Source organism: Natator depressus, chromosome 2, assembly GCF_965152275.1.
Source record: "Natator depressus isolate rNatDep1 chromosome 2, rNatDep2.hap1, whole genome shotgun sequence".
Taxonomy (NCBI): Eukaryota; Metazoa; Chordata; order Testudines; family Cheloniidae; genus Natator; species Natator depressus.
In genome coordinates, this window is record NC_134235.1 from 119,810,209 (window position 1) to 119,828,820 (window position 18,612).

Sequence of the window (18,612 nt, forward strand, 5' to 3'; positions counted from 1 at the left end):
TAATAAAATACACATATGCAATGAACTACAGAGTTTTGACATGCAGGAATTGTATGTGTGTATACATATACACATCTATAGTCGTCATCTTTGTTTCATATATATATATAAGATGACTATAGGGGTGTGTGTGTTTGTATATGAAACAAAGATGTGTGTTTGTGTGTATTTATATGTATATATATGAAACAAAGAAGATGATTATAGAAACAAAAATAAAGTGAAATGCATAATGGTTCTTATTCTTACCAAACACTTAATGCAGCCACTAACTGTGTGGAATTTTTTCTTTGTGATATTACTTGGTGAACCTTGCAGGCGCAAGTTCAGTTGTCTGCATATACTCAGAATGGTGTTTGACCACACAGTTAGTAGAGGTAGCATCCAAATTCTGAGAAGAAGCCAAAAGTGTTGGGTGTATTTATTTGAATAAGGAGTTAATTGCTAAACTTGCATTATAAATACAGTATAAATACAGCAGATTTTTAGGGTGATCCTTTAAATGGATTGAGTTCCTCACATACCTCGCTTCAAGGAGAGTATTGAGAATCATTATTCTGTTCTCTCTCATGAAAGGTTTTAAAATATGAACAGTTGTTAGAAATTTAAAGTAGCTTTTGAGTTTATTTTTTTAAAGGTTTGCTGTACTCAACCCACCAGCTTTAAATGCTCCTTTTCAGATGGTGGAGTCTCTGATTTTAATCTTCTGCCCCTGATTTCTGTCTGAAATAATCTTTAAGAAACTAGTTTAACCTAAGGTGTACGTCAGCTAATTGCTGAAGTTTTTTGCTGGTCACTAAAGATTGTTGTGTGGGGGAGATGGGAAAGAGGGTTTCTGGTCACTGGGAGGCAAAGCTAGTCCTTACCTGCCCTAAATCCCTGCTTCTGATGAATCTTGCACCGCCTTCACTGATAGTACATAACCCACTTCTCCATGCTGCCATATCCTAACTTCTCCTCTAGCCTGAGAGTCATTAGGGAAAGACAGATCACACAGGACTGTCTACCTGGTAGGGAAAGGGGAGACCAGGCAGCCAGGGCTTGGTAGGTGTGTGACTCAGGCCCTGGGATGAAACTCCTTAGCCACTCTGTGGGGCAGGGGGAGCAAGAACAAGGGGGCAGGGCAAGATTTTTTCTGTTGCTTCAGAGGAAGTTGGGAGGATCTTGATTTTTCTCCAGGGTCTTATTTTGCTTAGGGGTAAAAGGTAGAGAACAGGGTGACAGCACAGTAGGTGTGGGTGGGGAAAGTCAGAGGGACTGAGGTATCTCTGTATCACACAGCGGACAAATATACACATTCTCTGTGTTGTAAAACAGAGCTTCTCAAACATTTTCACCTGTGACCCCAACATGACACACACTTTTTCTTCCATTACCCTATATCCCAGGTCCCTTTAGGCTCCATCCCAGAATCCTTCTTGCTGTTTCACCCAAATCCCCCACAATGCAATGTATAGTAATGGTTAATTATTTAAATTTGCTAGTCATGGCCATAGGTGGGAAAATATTGACATTCAGTCCATATAAAATTGATAATTTCACATATTAAACAAAAATAGAAGAGCATTTTGTGTGTGTATGTGTGCATATGTAAAATGAAAAATTATATGAGTTGCACTGTCCTCCCTGCTGAGTATCTGCTTACCCTAATTAAGTCAACAGTTTGCTTTATGAGTGTGTTTTGTAAATCAGGACAAATTTTAAAAAAAATCTATTTTATGTAGTTATATGGCTTCAATTATCATAGTAGTTGAGCACCTTGCACTCGTTAGTGTAATTTATCCTCACAACATACCTGTGAGGTAGGGAAGTACTATTATTCCCATCTTGCAGATGAAAGACTGAGGCACACAGAGAGACTGAGTTACCCAAGGTCATACACGATTTCTGTGGTAGAGTCCCTATAAAACAGCTGTGCAGCCTATTCTGAGGTCACTGCCAAATTTGAGAACCATTGTTCCAAACAACAAAGTTGTTTGGGGGCTTTTTCTCTTGAGGAATGCTCTCTATTAGAAATCCTTTGTGCTTTTCACAGCACATCTTCATAGAACTAATCAGCCTTTGTTCCTCTTTAGCTGTTTGTTTAGTTTAGTCCAAATGAACATTCCTGGAGGTCTTGCCCTTGTTCCACTTGAAAACTTAGAAACCTGGAGTAAACAACCTGAAAACATTGGTTTTAGTCTTGTCTTTCAAGTTGTGCAATGTTTATATACTAAACAACATTATTTTCTTATTTCACAGCACTTCTTCTTTTTGGTTAAAGATTATGGAAGCTGGCTGGACATCGGAACAAGGTACAGTATATCTGCCTCCATTGCTTTCTTAAAAGGATAGCTTCAGGTTAGTAGGTGCCAAAGATTAGTCAGTTATTATTTATCTGTTAGTGTTCCTGTAATTCCTTCCAACTGCTTGCCCTTCTCTCCCAAAGCAAGTGTTTCACTGCTGCCCTTGTCCCCACTCCTAGTAATGTTATCATCCTAGAACTCATGTTTAATATTGGTTGGCTGTCATGACTAAAAGTGGGGAAATTCATGGATTTAGCATGGCAAAAAATATGATTTTTTTTTTAAAATAGAAGAGACATGGCACACAATATTTAAATTATTCTTATCGTTTATCATTGGAAATTATGAGAAGTCAAATCTTTTATTTTACAATTAAAATTGTTAAAAATAATAGTTGGCAACTATTTAAAACCCCATACCACTCCTACGTTGTACATTTATAGATCCAAATTTATGCAGGAGTCATGCTGGAAAGGATGACAAATACCACGGCTTTTCATGGGGAAGAAAAGTAAGTCACAGTTTTTGCCACAGAAATCAGGGCTCTGACTAATATAGACCCTCCCCTGCCCCCCAATCCTGTTTTGTGATCTATCCCCCCCCCAGCATTGACTCCAGTGCAGCGTAGGGGCCACAGAGCCTTATTTGTGGCCACTCCTGCAACAACAAACCAGCATACACAGAATGGAAGGAAGTATTTCATTAAGAGTACAAATTTCAGATGTAGACATCCTAAGTAGTATTAGAAATACCTAAGTAAATCATGACAGGTTTCAGAGTGGTAGCCGTGTTAGTCTGCGTCAGCAAAAACAACAAGGAGTCTTTGTGGCACCTTAGAGACGAACGAAAGCTTATGCCCAAATAAATCTGTTAGCCTCTAAGATGCCACAAGGACTCCTCGTTGTTTTTGCTAAGTAAATCATGGAAATAGCTTGTTAGTCTGTCTTTAATAGAAACTATGTTGAATTATAAACCCTGCCAATTATCACATGAAACCCTTGTTCAAATAAAAGTTGAATAGTGACCTATTAATATTTTGCATGCTGTGTCAAGTATATTTACTCTTCTCCCCCTCCCACTTATTTTCAGGCTGTTTGAGCCTTTGCTCTTAGCCACATTTCCAAAGTTCCCAGTGTGCGTAAATTGCAGTAGATTAAATAGTGGAAAGAGTATTTTACCATCATACTTCCATGTTCTCAATCTCTGCTCTGCCACATTACATTTGGTGCAGGAGGTGAGGGGTGCCGTCCGGGAGCTGATTACATGCAACCTGTATTCTGCCCCTTTGTGTATACATCCTGTGTAGTGAGTGAGTTAAGTCCTGTGGAAAAGATCATATGAGGTTGTATAATTAAAGATTGTATCATAAAGCATATGCACAAGGAGGCAGAATGCACAAGCAACCTTAAACTTTGCATTTTCTAACTTTTGAGTGCTTGGCTTTGCAACCTAAATAACATTTTTTCAGTGTAGTCTTTTTGTATGTAACTTCCTAAGGGTTTTAAGAAAAAAGGTGAATTCTTATGTACAACTGAAACAGTCCCCCCACCATGCATCATCCGTGGTGTTTTGAACCCTGAACCTTCAGCACTGAGCATAGACCTCTGCCATTTGAACTACAAAACTAAATACATGAGCAGGAGAAGGTGGTAATTGCAGAGAAGGGTTGGACCCCAGGGGCCACATGCCAGGGCGGGTGCAGGAGGAGGATAATCTTGCCTCACTTTTTCCCATCCCTCCCGCTACAGCTGCTTTGGTAGTAGCATGAGCCTAGCCTTGGAACATCGATGTTCACTTATTATTTGGATGCTGCAATAATTTTCCTGAGAAATGCAAGTGAGAGTAGGTAAATCATGATTTTCAATAGTTTATATCTCATCAAAACCTGGATAGAAATTTATGGGACAAAGAAAAGACCCTTCTCTAACCTGAGGGCTTTTACCCCCTGTCACATTTCAAAGGCCTTTTGCACACAATAAGGTACTCGTGCTTCTAAAAAAAAGAATCTTTTATAAAGGAAAGTGTTAGGCAACTATATAAGGGTCATTACCAGCTCCTCCTGTAATCTTTGTCTGTGGCACAGGCACAAAGAAAAGCTTGCAAAATTTCCCTTCTTTTTTCCCTTCCCAACCAGCTCTAATGCAGAGTAATTGCTTCTGAGGCTACAGCAGATACAACCAATCTAGGAGTATTGGAGGGGGTTGGAATGACTGTCAGAGGGAAACTCCTTCAGGGAGACCCTAGGGAACACCTAAACTTGGAGAGAAAGCTTTGTGTGAGGTTCATGTTCTGTCACTGTTATCTGAGTTACCAATAAAGCCAAACCCCAGGAAGAGAGTAAGTGTAGCCTTTATATGGTATGTGTACGTTTGGAGAGCATCAACATAGTTGTAATTATGTCCCTTCAATCCCATCAACACTGTTGTTTTGCCAAGAATATTATTTTAATTTTAATTCACAAGTCAAATCACCACCCTCAAACTATTCTGTCTTCCCTAGTCTCCCTCCAGTTTGTCCATATTTCTCGGAAAGGGAACTATCCTGAACTGAGTCCAGTATTCCGGCAGTGGTCTCACCAGAGTTCTATAGAAAGAGACTACAGCATTGCATCCCTGTTCAGAGATGAAGTGTGTGTGACTGAAATTGCATTTGTCTTTTCTACTGCCATATTCCATTGCAGTAACAGTACGATATCCATATCTGATTTGCTGGCCACTATTACACCAGGTCTTTTCCAACATCAGTTTCCCATGTTTCTCCTCTCTCCCCATTTTGTACCTATGGTTGTGTTACCCCTTTTGATATGACCAGCTAGTTAAAGTTTGGAGACCTGTAGGCTGTTCCTAGAGTGACAAGAAATTGATGATCGAGTCTGCGTCAAGCAAAATACCAAAGCCCTGCTTCTCCAAACACAGGAAGAACCAAACACAGGAGACCACTTCCTTGCTCATAGCACCAAACTCTTTCAGCCAATATTCTGACCCATAACATCTCTCTAGGCTGCTTCTAGGGCCACACGCATTCCTTTCAGGCTGTGTGTGCTTGGCTTTTTTCCCCCTCATCTCATTCTGCCTCTCTGTGGGCCTTCAGCTGAAGCTGTCTGTCTCTCGCACACACCCTGACTCACAAAAGTCCAAATTACTGGGATGGCTGGCATATATCCCCTTTGTTTTAGGTGAGGCCGCTTAGGTGTGTCTCACAGCTGTCTTAAATGAAGGGTGGAGGTCACAACAGTTTAGCTGAGGTTTAATGAAACCCACAAAAACTACATATGTATTAGCTGGAATTTTCCCAAATGGCAAGATAATTTTATCTTTCTCCTATCTGTATTTCTAACCCTGCAATGTCTCTGTCCTCACTGGTGTTTGCATCCCCTACCAATTAAGTATCATTTGTGAATTTAATGAGGCTGCTGTTTTTTACTCCCTTCTTCCAGATCATTAATGAAGATGTTCAGTGACAGCAGACCTTAACATTGATGTCTATGGCACAACTCTCAGTAAATTGTCAGTTTCACAGATTCCCCCTGCTCAGTTAACTGTCAACTACCATATTTGTTTACTGTCTTTCAGAAAGTTTCCGTTCTCTCATTTAATACGCCGATCCAAGGTGACTTGAATTTGTTTTGCAAGGAGGATTTCATGGGGTTGTTTGTTTTTTAAATTGGTATAAAACTAAGGTAAAACTTTGAAGCTATCCCTCAGAATTCTTAAGAGTCGTTTCCTGTGCCAGGATCTGTGATCTGCACAAGAAGGCTTATTTAAATCCTACACCCGAGGAACTTTGAGATATTCATAAACTGCATACTGTGCATTGGAACCCTCGTTACTTTTTTTTGTTTGTTTGTTAAGTTCTGCCTCTAGGAAACTGCAGCCTTTTTGTGCCTTTAATGTATTTGAATCCTCGTCTGTCTGCAGTGTGCACATGTGAAGTTTATTCTGACACATTCTTACATTTTGAATAACAACCTTACAGAGAGAGCACAGAGCATCTCCATTTTTTTAATTTTGAATTGCAGTGAGACTGTCTTAATGTTTAAAAGGCATTCACCTACAGTATGCACAAATAGCTAACTATTTGGATAGCCAGGAATAAAAGAAGAAACCATTAAATCCCTTTTTATATGTATCGTTTTTACAGATACACTGTACCAGCCACTCCCTGTTTTTACAATAGTAAAACTGGGTTGCCAGAAGTTACAGAAATAGATATAATTTAAACTCTCCTGCTGCAGGTTCAAAACCCATGAGGCATAGATGCAGCACAGAAAGCTGGTTTTAGGTCTCCATGAGCATTGCTAAGGGCAGGTCTACACTTAAACGCTGCAGAGGAGCAGCTGCACCACTGTAGCGGTTCAGTGACGACACTGCCTATGCTGACGGGTGGGCTTCTCCCATCAGCCTAGGTACTCCACCGCCCTGAGAGGTGGTAGCTATGTCAACGGGAGAACCCCTGCCATCGAGGTAGCACTGTCTACACCAGGGGCTAGGTCGGTTTTACGGCATCACTCAGGGGATGTGGATTTTTCACACCCCTGAGCAATGGAGAGCAAAGGATATGTCTATACTGGTAGGGATAGCTCAGTGGTTTGAGCCTTGGCCTGCTAAACCCAGGGTTGTGAGTTCAATCCTTGAGGGGGCCATTTAGGGATCTGGGGCAAAAATTGAGGATTGGTCCTGCTTTGAGCAGGGGGTTGGACAAGATGACCTCCTGAGGTCCCTTCCAACCCTGATATTCTATGGTTCTATGAAACACCCACAGCTGGCCAGTGTCAGCTGAGTCAGATTTTCAGGGCTCAGGTTCTGGGGCTGTTTAACTGTGGTGTAGACATTCAGCTCCGGGACCATCCCCCTCCTTTACTCCCCCCACACTCCCTGCAACAGTGTAGACATGCCCTTAATCTATGGAAGAGCTGCAGAAGTGGCTTTAGTGCAGTGGTCACCAACTGGTCGATCACAATTGACTGGTTGATCACGATCTCTAGCAGCTCACTGTGGCTGCTGCTAAGGCAGGCTCCTTGCCTATCCCGGCCCCACACTGCTCCTGGAAGCAGCCAGTGCAGCCCCGTGGGCCTGGGGACAGGGGTATCCCTGCGCGCGCTGCTCCCGCCTGCAAGCACGACCCCCACAGCTCCCATTGGCTGGGAGAGCTGCGGGGGCAGCTGCTTGCAGAGAGGGGCAGCACACGGAGCCACATGACTCCCTCCCCCCCACCCCAACAGGGGCCACAGGGGCGCATTGGCCCCTTCCGGGAGTAGTGTGGGGCCAGTGTGGGACCCTCGCTGTGCCCACAGCTGAGCAGGAGCCACCGGAGGTAAGTGCTGCCCAACAGGAGACCGCACCCCAACCCCCATCCCTGAACCCCCTTCCCGGAGCCAGCACCCCATACCCGCCCTGCACTCCAAACCCGCTCCTGCACCCAAGCCCCACCCTGAGTCCCCTCCCAAAGCCAGCACCCTGTACCCCCCTTCTGTACCCCAGCACTCCGCCCAGGCCAGAGCCCTCTCCTGCACCCAAACTCCATGCCCCGGCTCAGCCCAGAGCCCCTTCCCACACTGCGAACCCCTTGGGCCCACACCCCCTCCCGAACCCCAACCCCCTGCCCCAGCTCTATGAAAGTGAGTGAGGGTGGGGGAGAGCAAGCAACAGAGGAGGGGGGAAGGAGTGAGTGGGTGGGGGCTTTGGGGAAGGGGTGGGGGGCCTCTGGGAGGGAGCGAGCTAGATACTGGGTTGCCCTTAGATTCAAAAAGTGATCTTGGGTGTAAAAAGGTTGGAGACCATTGCTTTAGTGGAATTCATTTTTTTTTTTTTTTTTTTTTTAACAATTCAGTAAAATAGCTAGCAGATGTCTGTGTACTACACTCACTGGTATGCATAGTAAAGTAGCTGTAATTATGGAAATTCAAAACTCTAGACCTGATTATTACAATGAAGGTTTTTAAATGGGAAACTGGAGAAAGGAGTCGGAGACTGTTTGTCAGTAGATCTCTGAAACAAGAGAACCAAGTGCAGCACCCTTGTGGTGGACTTTGGACCATGACTAGCTTATGGTGACCATTTGACAGTCACTGGCTTTGCAATTCATTCCATATGAAATGGGGGTCTCTCGGGGGTGGGGAGTGAGTGGGTGGAAGGGCCAAAGCAGGTCAGAAGCTGAAATTGTGGCAGGTTTAGAATCCAAAATCAAGGTCTGGAGTAAGGACCTGGGTCATTCCCATCCACACGGTAAAAATATGTCCTGTAGAAACATTTAATGAACAAATAAAATGACATCCCTCCTTTCTATCCATTTGGTTTATTTTCATTAAAATTCCAGTTTCTGTATCTTTTATGTAAGACCTATGCTTTATCTCTCCTGCTACCCATGATCCTGGAGTCAGCTGTTTTTGAGGAAAAAATGCTCTCTGTGGCTGCCTGACGCTGTTCTGAGCAGGATGGGTTTTCTCCATTTTTCTCTTCTCTTTTTTCCCTTTTTTCCTCCTTGTCTATATCCTCTCCTCTTCTACCTTTTGTTTCCCTCCTCATTTTCCTGCTTATCTCTCGCCTCTTACCTTATCCATCCCTCTGTTATATGACATTAAGAAGAAGACAGACTGGTGGATAGCACCTGTTGTGATGAGTGTCTCCTTTCTACTTCCCAGGCCAACTGTGTGCCCCTTCCTGTTACCTAGACTTCTCCCAGCCCCAGCCTTGGTCTTCAGCCCTGATCGTCACATTCCAAGACACTCAGCTTTCTATTGAGAGATCTCTCCTGACATCATATTGTCCTTGGCCCCATTCTCATTAAGCCTTTCCTCCAGACATCTCTACCCTTCTTTTCATTGCCATGACTGTATTGCCATCCTAGCCCTTTTGTCTGAGCAGCTCTTCTTTCTAAGCACTGGCCCATCTTGATCCTGTCCTTTTACTATACAACACTGCATACTATTCCCTCACACACATTTAACTTCTAGGATCTCTCACCTGAAGTCCAAAACCCAACAGTTTTTTTCCTGTGTTGGCCTTGAGCTCAGATGAAGTAATTTTGTATTAGCTATTACCAATCATAGATTGTAACCAGAGACACAGTCATGGGTGTGGCACGTTAGCATGTAGATACTGAGACTTTCCTCACTGTCACTTGAATACTGCCTTTCAGTCTGGAAATTTTTGTTTCTTTTTTTAAAATAACAGCATTATCCCAGCATTAAACTAATTTTCCAAGCAGAGCTGCCTCTGCATCACTGCAGTACAAGGTGCTGATATGCTCAGATATATTGGCAGAGTGCCATTATGTGATAACAATTGGACTAGCATTGCTTTTAATTGGCTAGGAGCACTGTATTTGTGGCATGTGCACTGTATTTGTGGCATGATTTTTTCCTCTTTCAAATCCCTGATATTTTAGCCAAGAAGTACAGCCATTCAGTCAGTGTAGTGCAACATGCAAGGAGTGGCTATAGTCCTACGTACACTTCCTTTATTTAGAAATGCATGAAGGAACCAATCTCTGGTATCTTTTAAAGGGCTGGCACTGTGGAGAAAAGAAAGCAGCTAATACCCTGCAACTGTAGTTTGACTTTATCTATTGCATTTAGTAGTTGTGTGTGTATTTCAGAGATAACTTGGAAAGAGTCCTTCATCTGTAGCCTAGAGATGGTGTTAACTAACAGTCTCTTGTGATGGAAAGAAACCAAAAAAAACCAAAAAGGATCAGTTTTTTGTGACAGTAGTTCCGTTGGAGACAAGTCATGATCTGGTGTATGCAGCTAAGTGATAGTATGTATTTGCCTCTTATTGCCATCTAAACTGACTCTGTGCTGAGTCAGCTGATGCTGGAGGGGATGGTCAATCCCAGAGCAAAGGGGGAGAGGGTAAAGTTATTCTTCACTCTCAAGACCTCAGGGAGTTTCCTAGAGGCCCAGAAGTTCAAAGAAATGAGCTTTCTGCCCCATCAAGCGGCCCCCTATGTCCCAGTCCCTCCCATTCCTTGTGCTGAGCTCATTTATTTTACTGCAGTAAGCCTGTAATAATGCCCGATTAAGCTGCATCTGGGCAAGAAAGGGGGTATCCAAGTTATTGGATACACTCAGCATCCAAGGGCCCATATTATGAAAAGTAGAAAATGTTTTAGGCAGGTGGGTATTACTGTGTCACTCCTTCCCGCTCTCTAACTATTGATCACCAGGGATACAGGGATCCTTCAGTTAGATTGTGCCTTGTCTTCTATTTCAGAGCTGTCACCTGGGAGTGACTGGAGAGTCTGTGGTGCGCAGTGTTTCTCCTTAGCTACATATCAGTTAGTTCGGGGAATTATGTCCTGTGCTTCCGCAACATCATCTCTTAGCAACCAGGTGTGGCAAAGCCTCTGACCCAGTCTTTGAGCAGTAGGGAAGAATAAAGTGACTGCATAAGTGCAGTATTGCCACCACCGAGCATTGAGAAATCATGAATCAGGCTCCACACAATGTTGAAATGGGCTTAAAAATGATTTCTGAAATAATAAATGTGGGGTTTCTTTATGGGCTTTTGCGAGGGCTAGAAACTTTCATTTTTCTTTTATGTGAAAGCCCAAATTCTCACGTAATCACAAGACTCCAGGAGCCAGGGCTTTAAGAAAATCATCTGAGATTTGTGATAAAATCACAATAGTTGGCAACACTAAAGTGCTATATAGCTGTCCCTGAGCAGGATTGTGCCCTTAGGGTTTGTGTAATCCCCCATATCTGGGGTGGGGAGGGGGTCATACAGTCCACCAGTGCTGGCAGGCTCCACACCATGGAGGCAAGTAGGGCTACGATTCAGCTTTTAGTTTACAATGTTGAGAAAAGTTGTTTTCTTGCTTTTTGTGTGTGATTGTTTTGTTTTTCATTTCTGTACTTTCTTTTGCTACACTGAAACTTAGAGCAAGTATATAATACAGACAGCCCGATTGCCAGGGTTAGGAATTTCTCCTGAGAGGGAATCATGTTATCTGGGTATTGCAAATGTTCCTGTGAATGGCAGAGTCCAAAGTGTGCTGACCGGGCTGTTAAGTAATGCCTTTGTGCACTTTGACAAAGCAAATTTAACATTATCAGCTTCTGAACTTACACATTCTCTGTAGAAGCATAGCAGGAGCGTAAAACATGTACTATAGTGTCTGTTTAGCTAAAACGGGGGCGGGAGGGGAGTATTTTCTTTACAGAGAAACAACATGAGACAAATGGCTCCTCGTACATAATTTAAGCGTTCAGTGAGTTGCCATTTATTTCACTTTAGGAAGTACTTGTATTTTAATTACAGTATGTGCGATTGGTAGCTTGCACAGATCCAATCTGCTGTTTTATGAGGCTTGTAAAATAGGGTGCTCAGTTGGACTATGATCACTGAGTCCTAGGCTATATGTGCTAGTTGATTTTTTTTTTTCTTTTGTACGTATTTTGAGCAATATAAAGTGTGGCAATTATTATCTCTTATTTAATTGAAATGCAATAGAAAAAAATTGGTATGGTAGGAGTCGGATCACTTTTGAGTAGAACAACTCCTGCAGGTATTCACAGCGTGTTTGTAGACTTTCCTTCTCAATGGAAGCCTTTGTAATAATTTTAGTCTTCCATTATGGTCAGTGTCGAGGCTTTCCAAGTTAAGATCCAGTGTTTCTACACGTCACAGAACTAAATTATGCCCCATTGATGCCAAGTCTTGAACTGAAGTTGTCACAACTTTGGGGAGAGGGGGAGTGTCTTAAAGATTGATTGCATCAGGATGATGAGCCTCACTGCTCTTTCACTGCTACAGAGTCAAATAAAATGAGTCCTCAGGCAAAAATTCCAGATCATTAAACCTCCAAGTGGTCCATGGAATCCTTTTTGTAAATAAACTCAGACTTCATGGAGTTTGAAGTTAACCTGCCCTTTCTGAAGAACCATCTGGAGCATAGTGCTGTGGCAAGGGCTGGATTCTGCAGTAAATTCCATGACTATGGAATACACAGAGCTGTGCTTATAATCCTGGGGAAGGTACGTGGAGATGGCCACATCAGATTCACAGTTCCTCCCAACCTGATTTGTATTACAGTAGCATCTGGAGATCCCAACTGAGATAACAATCTCATTGCATGAGGCCCTGTGCAAACTTACAAAACACTGCCTGCCCCAAAGATCTTACAATCTAAACAGACAAGACAGGCAAAAAGTGGGAGGTGATGTGGTGACATAGAAAGGTGAAGTGGCTTGTCCAACGTCACAAAATAGGTTCGTAACAGAGCTAGGAATAAAGCCCAGGTCTCCAGGCTCACAATCCAGCACCTTTTGCCCTCGACTACGCTAGTTCCAAAACATTGGGAAAGTTCTGACTCGTGATTCAGGCTTCATAGTTGGCCATTGTTTCCCTAATAGGCTGACTCCCAAATCCCAGATCTGAGCTCCTGAAAATTTTGGCAAGATGTAGATATAGATTGCTCACTGTGACTGATAGCAATTGCCCTAGACCTCTGGAAAAATACAGACATTTGCAGCTGTGTGGATTCCTTAACTAATGTCGGGACCACTTAAATCTTTTTAAAACTAGTGTATATCTTCAGTTAATATCTTTTTATTCCCTTTCCAGCAGATTTTCCCCTTTACATGCTTATTTCTAGCACTGATACTATCACACATATGTGTGTTAGAGGTGTACAAGAGGTGAGCATGGGTCTCACCTGGCAAGTAGCCAAGGACCTAAATACAAATTTTTAAAAATCTTAAATGCTATCAGAAGTATGAAACCTGCAAGAGGCTTAATATTTCTGCTAGACTATCTGAGAGCAAAGGGAGTGATTGTGCAGGAAAAGAACACTGGAGAGATGCTAAACTACTTCTGTGATGAAGTCTGACACAAGCCAATGGGGGAGATGTCTTCAAAGAGTAGTTCTGGGTTAGTAAAAAAAATTTAGGTTCTGTTAAGTTAAGGAGTCAGAACAAAGTGATAATTTAAATTGCAGTGAGTCATCAGGGCTGTATAATCATCCAAGAGTGCTGGAGGAACATGAAAATGAAGTAGATGAACTACTAATAGGAATATGAACCAAAGGGTAGCCAATTTCATATATGTAGATAAAACATCTCTCTTAAAAATACACTATATCGTCTCCTTGGAATTGTTCACCTATAAGCCTTACTAAAAATACATGGTTGGACCCATAATTACGTAATAAAATTGTTACCAAGGCTACTTGACTAACTCAGTTTTCTACTACAAAGGTTTAAAATATTTTTGTCTTATCTGATCTGTAACATTCTCTGTTGCAGCATTAGCCACTATGTCCTTGTGATGGTTTTCACTATCTTCATCATGCTGCTGAGTGGACTGGCCCAGCTGCTCACTACAAAGAGAATTGAACTTTGGGGAAGAACTAAACGCCATTCCATGTGACAGAGCTACAAGTGTTTTTGCTATTTGAATGTTCACCCTTACTGTGAGCCAGTGTCCACCTCTGGAATGTAAATAGTTAATGGACTGGCGTGCCAAAATCCCATTGAGAGATTTTCTACTTTCCTGTGACTGAGATTGTGCTTGCAGATTGGCATTTAGAGATCAGCTGGGTAAAATAGTCTTAATTTTATTCCTTAAATATATTTTTTGTAATAAAAACAGTGATTCAGTCCTGGTTTAAAACATCAGCAACCATCTTTATTGTATTTTTCTCTTACTATAACTCATCTTGAAGTCTTTAAACCACAATTTGAGGACTTCAATAGCTCAGACATCGGTGAGAGGTTTATTGCAGGAGTGGGTGGGTGAGATTCGGTGGTCTGCATTGTGCAGGAGGTCAGACTAGATGATCATAATGGTCCCTTCTGACCTTAATATCTATGAATCTTCCAGCGTTTGTATCACACACCTGCAAAAGCTTGGCTCTTATCCCAGGCCTAGCACAGCCTTTACGTAAGAGTCTTACACAGACAAACACAATAAAGTAAATGTGAACAGACCAATGCTTTGTGATATTATACAGCATAGAAAATATGCATCAGGTAACTGTGAGGTCACCTCAACTTTCACTAGCTGTGAATGTGTGAGAATAGGTGGAAGCAGCAGCTTGGCATTGGTAGTTGTTGAGTTGATACTCATTTTGCATATGATGTCCACTCTGCCACTCAGATGTTTCCTCCTCTGCCAACATTTGCAATCAGCTCCTGCACAAAATGATCACCTGGTTAACAGCTATGCAAGACACCAACACAAAGGCAAACCACCAAGTGTCACCATGAGACATCTGAGTGCATCACCAGACAGAAGCACCTACATGCTCTGTCATCATGGGCCCTCTATAGCACCCGTTAGCTTCCAAACCTGCTGTGAGTCACATAGGAACTGTCCTGTGACAATCCCCCTCCAACAGGTAGAGCAGGATTTCAAACCAGTAACCCCAGGGCCACAAAGTAACCAGAACCTGCGCATACAGTTCTGGGCTTCATCACCCACTGAGCTCTGCTATTGTATGAGTCAAACAAGGGTTGTATACACGACTGTCAGAGAGCAAGGTATATTGCCATTGTAGTAGCTTTCATATTTGAAACCACACAAAACATTACAGGAGGTCCTGGGGATTATGCATGTCTACACCGAGTACAAATAGACTGGCCTTCAAATAGGACACCCCCACAGATTATAAACACACATTTTCTTATTAATCCCAACACATAACAGCATCATTGACAAATCACACTACGGGATAGCACCACATCACAGCTCTGAGTTGCAGCCAGAACTCACAGGACCCATAGCAGATGTATGCCACAAACAGTGCTAGCAGCCAAGACTAGAGTATGCCAGACGTTCATCATGGGGGCAGTTCCATTACCCTACCCCAGCTATCTGGCACTTGACTAGGGTCATGCAGCCATCTAAGGCTCAAGAAACTAGTCTTCCCTGCAGGAAGGATGGCTGGGAGAAACCAGCTACAAACATCTGTTTGCCTGTTGGGTGCCATGGGCCTGCAGTCATTTATATGACTTCAAAAATGCCACTCAATAGCAACAAGATGCTGGGGATGAAGAGTCAGTCCAGGGATGACCACTGATGTGGTGACTCCATCAGGCATGTCCCTACCACACCATCAAAACAAGGATGCAAGTACAGTTGGCCAATGACCCAGACAACACCCTATGTACAACAAGGACCAGACTGCGTATACAAGGAATGTGTTGAAATGCCCACCACTGCTAGCTGTTTCATACAGCAGGGTCGAAGAACAACAAGAAGCAGGTATGATGCGGATGATGGCTAGATGTGGGAGCCCACACACACGACTACCTCGCTACGTTGAGCCGCTGCTGTAGAGGGCTACCCCACAACATCCACTTAGCACATCAGTTGAAGGGAGAGACAAGGGAACAATCTATTTATTTAAGAAGAGGCACTACACACAACCATTGTCCCAAACCAGGCCTCCCGAGGCATCACATAGCCTGACAATGACCTCCTGAGAACTGTGTCCACAGCCCGCTTTCCACTCCATATACGTCTGGACCACCTTGCCCACCAGAGCCTCCATCTCCAGGCCAGCATTCTTTCCACAGCCATTGTTACCGTGTGTAACAGGGTGGCTTGATCCTTCGGGGCTGGAGGCCTGGGGCCAGCTTACCTTGGTTACTGAAGAAGCTTCTCCAGCCCACCTGTGCCATGTTAACAGCCTGGATGGGGCCTACTGGAGGGCAGCAGGAAACTGCAGTCAAAGGCAGGGTGAGCTCAGGAAACTGCAGGGAGTGGGAGAGGCTCCGGCCAGGAAGATCAGCCTCCTGGCTTTTACTACTCAACTCCACAGGTAGGAGAAACTCTAGTCAGGTAACGCCTGGGTGTGATAAAACCCAGCTTCAGGGAGGAGAGTTGGGACGTGCTTACGTAAGGGGACAGGAACACTGAACTGGGCTTGGGGCCTGGAAAGCTAGTATGTATCCAGAGGACTAAATGAACTGGACCTCCAGAAGGGGAGTGACTGAATTATCTTTGGATTGAGTGAGTTATTTGGAGGCCCTGTAGAAGAGGAAACTGAGGCAGGGGCCTCTCCTGGCCCTCTTACATGGAGTATGCTTGCTAACATCAGCAGCTCTAACATCCGGCTCAGCCATGTGCAGCAGTGAAGCAAATGGGTCAGAAATAGATGATACAGGAGCCTGAGACACATTAGTGATGTCTCCTGCTTTCTTCTGACATAAGCGAAACATGATGAAAGCAGCTTCTTTAGGCATGGTAGAGAATAGCATCTGGGCATGGCACAGCCAAATTGGCACCTATCCAGATGAAAACACTGGATGCAGTTAATATCCATTGTTTCGGGAATTCAGCTGGGGAGATAGTAGGCTAGAGCACTAATCAGCTATCCTGTCTCCCAGGGGTTAATAATGCTGGTAATAAAAATGTCATACACACCACTATGCCCAATGACACTACTGTGCTATAATTATTACTTGATAGACTACTGCTGTAAAGGGATAGTAATGCCAGTCAGTGTGCAAAAACACACACATTTAGGCAGGTGGAAGTCGCTGTCTAGGAGGGGAGAGTTGGAACCCACACAACACTAGAATTGTGAGGTGAACAGTGGGGCATTCTGACTATAGGCTCCATGTTATCTGCTTCTACATGGGGCTATTTGCATTCCTTTGTGTGGAAGTGGAGTGGGGGGACAATGGGCATAGGAGAGCAGCCACAACATGCATGGTGTGTTTCTCCACCACTATTCCCCTGCAAGGACCTGAGCGGCTAATTGCATCTGCCATTCTCTGCTGGGTGATGATGGCAGTGACCTTAGCTGACATCTCCCCATTCCCTGCCAAGCTCTTGAATTTCTCTGCCCATATGTTAATTCCCTTTCTAGTACACTCTCCATAAGAGCACGGTACTGCAGTTCCCGTAGCTGATTGGCTATGCTATTCATGTATCTTCCCATGGTGGGGCTCTAGCAGGAGTCTTAGCCTGCACATTTGGATTTACTTCAGTTCTGAGGTGGTGTAAATTCTCCAGCTCCGCAGCTTTATGCTGCCAACTGGGCTATGTGCCAAGGTACTTTCTCCCTCCCCAGTGGGTCGAGTTCCTCTCCTTTCCAGCGATAAACAGTCCAAAATAAAAAGTCCTCCCAAATTTGCAGTCCAACCAGCCAACAAAATCACTTTCTTAGTTGAGCCCAGCCTTTCCTCCACTCTGGGTCATTCTTTCGTCTTTCTCATCTAATGTATAGCAACTGGGGCTGGTAGGTTAACCAGCCCCAGCTGCACCAGTAACCAAGATGTTTTAACTCTTGCTGCCTGAGTCTGAAGCTCTACTGACCTGACAAGAAAAATGGGGTTACTCTTTGAGTATCTGTCCATGTGGATCCCACTCTTGGTGACTGGCTAAGGAGGCAGGAGCTAGGGGTCCAGCTGAAATAATGAATGTAAGACAGCTCAGCATCCAATCTAGCAGCTGATGCAAGACAAATACTGATGGGTAAAAGTCTGAACTCCTCTCCAAGTAGCTGCCCTACAAATTTCAGCTCTAGAGACCCTGCTAAGGGATGCCCTGGAAGTTGCCTGAGCTCTAGCTGAAGGAGGTTTAATCTGAGAGGTGGGGAGTCAATTCGATTAAGTCAGAAGAGACCCTGATACAATCTGAGATCCATTTGTGACCTCTAGACTTCTCTTCAAAGGCTACAAATAAATAACCTGGGTGATTTACTAAATGGTTTCATCCTATGCAGGTAATAAGATAGCACTGTCCTAACAACCAGGGCATGAGGTTTTGTTTCCCAGAGAGATGAATTAGGCTTAGGGGAAAACACTGGTAACAGTATATATTGGCTGAGGTCAAGGTCTGAAACTACTTTCTGTATACATTGTGGGTGAGGTCTTAAAGTCATTCTGTCCTAATGAAAAACAGTGAATGGAGGGTCAGCTATTGAAGACTGAATCTCACTCACCCTCTGTGCTGAGGTAATTGCCATAGGTGGTAGAAAAGCATGATGATGTTGGTTCAAAAGGAAGTTTCATCAGAGAGGTAAGAACTATGTTTAAGATTCAGGAAGGAGGAAATCTCTCTAACTGGCAGCAACACTGGTTCCTCAAGATGTTCTGTCCATGTGGATCACATGACCACCCTCCTTCACCACTGCTACAGCGTCCTTTTATTTGGGATTATGTTTGACGAAGACACTGAGTGACGGCTGAGGTTGCTGCACCTGTTGTCTTTGGCAGGGGGGATGAGGGCATGCAGGGAACAGGTGCAGCCCCAAGAGACACTGCTGGTTAGAACATTCCTATATGGTGTGCATGTGCCCTGAGGGTGGTATCCACATGGGCACACCTCAAAGAACCTGTAACAGTAAAGTAAGTAGCCATTCTTTTTGTCCT

The 18,612-nt window shown here is 43.7% G+C and overlaps 1 protein-coding gene across 1 annotated transcript in view; it reads left to right on the plus strand.

Moving 5' to 3' along the window:
• The window catches only part of PIGN (phosphatidylinositol glycan anchor biosynthesis class N), a 145,542-nt gene extending 131,357 nt beyond the window's left edge, over positions 1–14,185 (plus strand). Inside the window, exons 29-30 of the mRNA XM_074944973.1 lie at positions 2,242–2,294; positions 13,534–14,185. Of these exons, the coding sequence (XP_074801074.1) occupies positions 2,242–2,294; positions 13,534–13,657 (177 nt within the window). The 3' untranslated portion in view covers positions 13,658–14,185. The remainder of the gene's footprint in view (positions 1–2,241; positions 2,295–13,533) is intronic.
• The last annotated feature ends 4,427 nt before the right edge of the window (positions 14,186–18,612 follow it).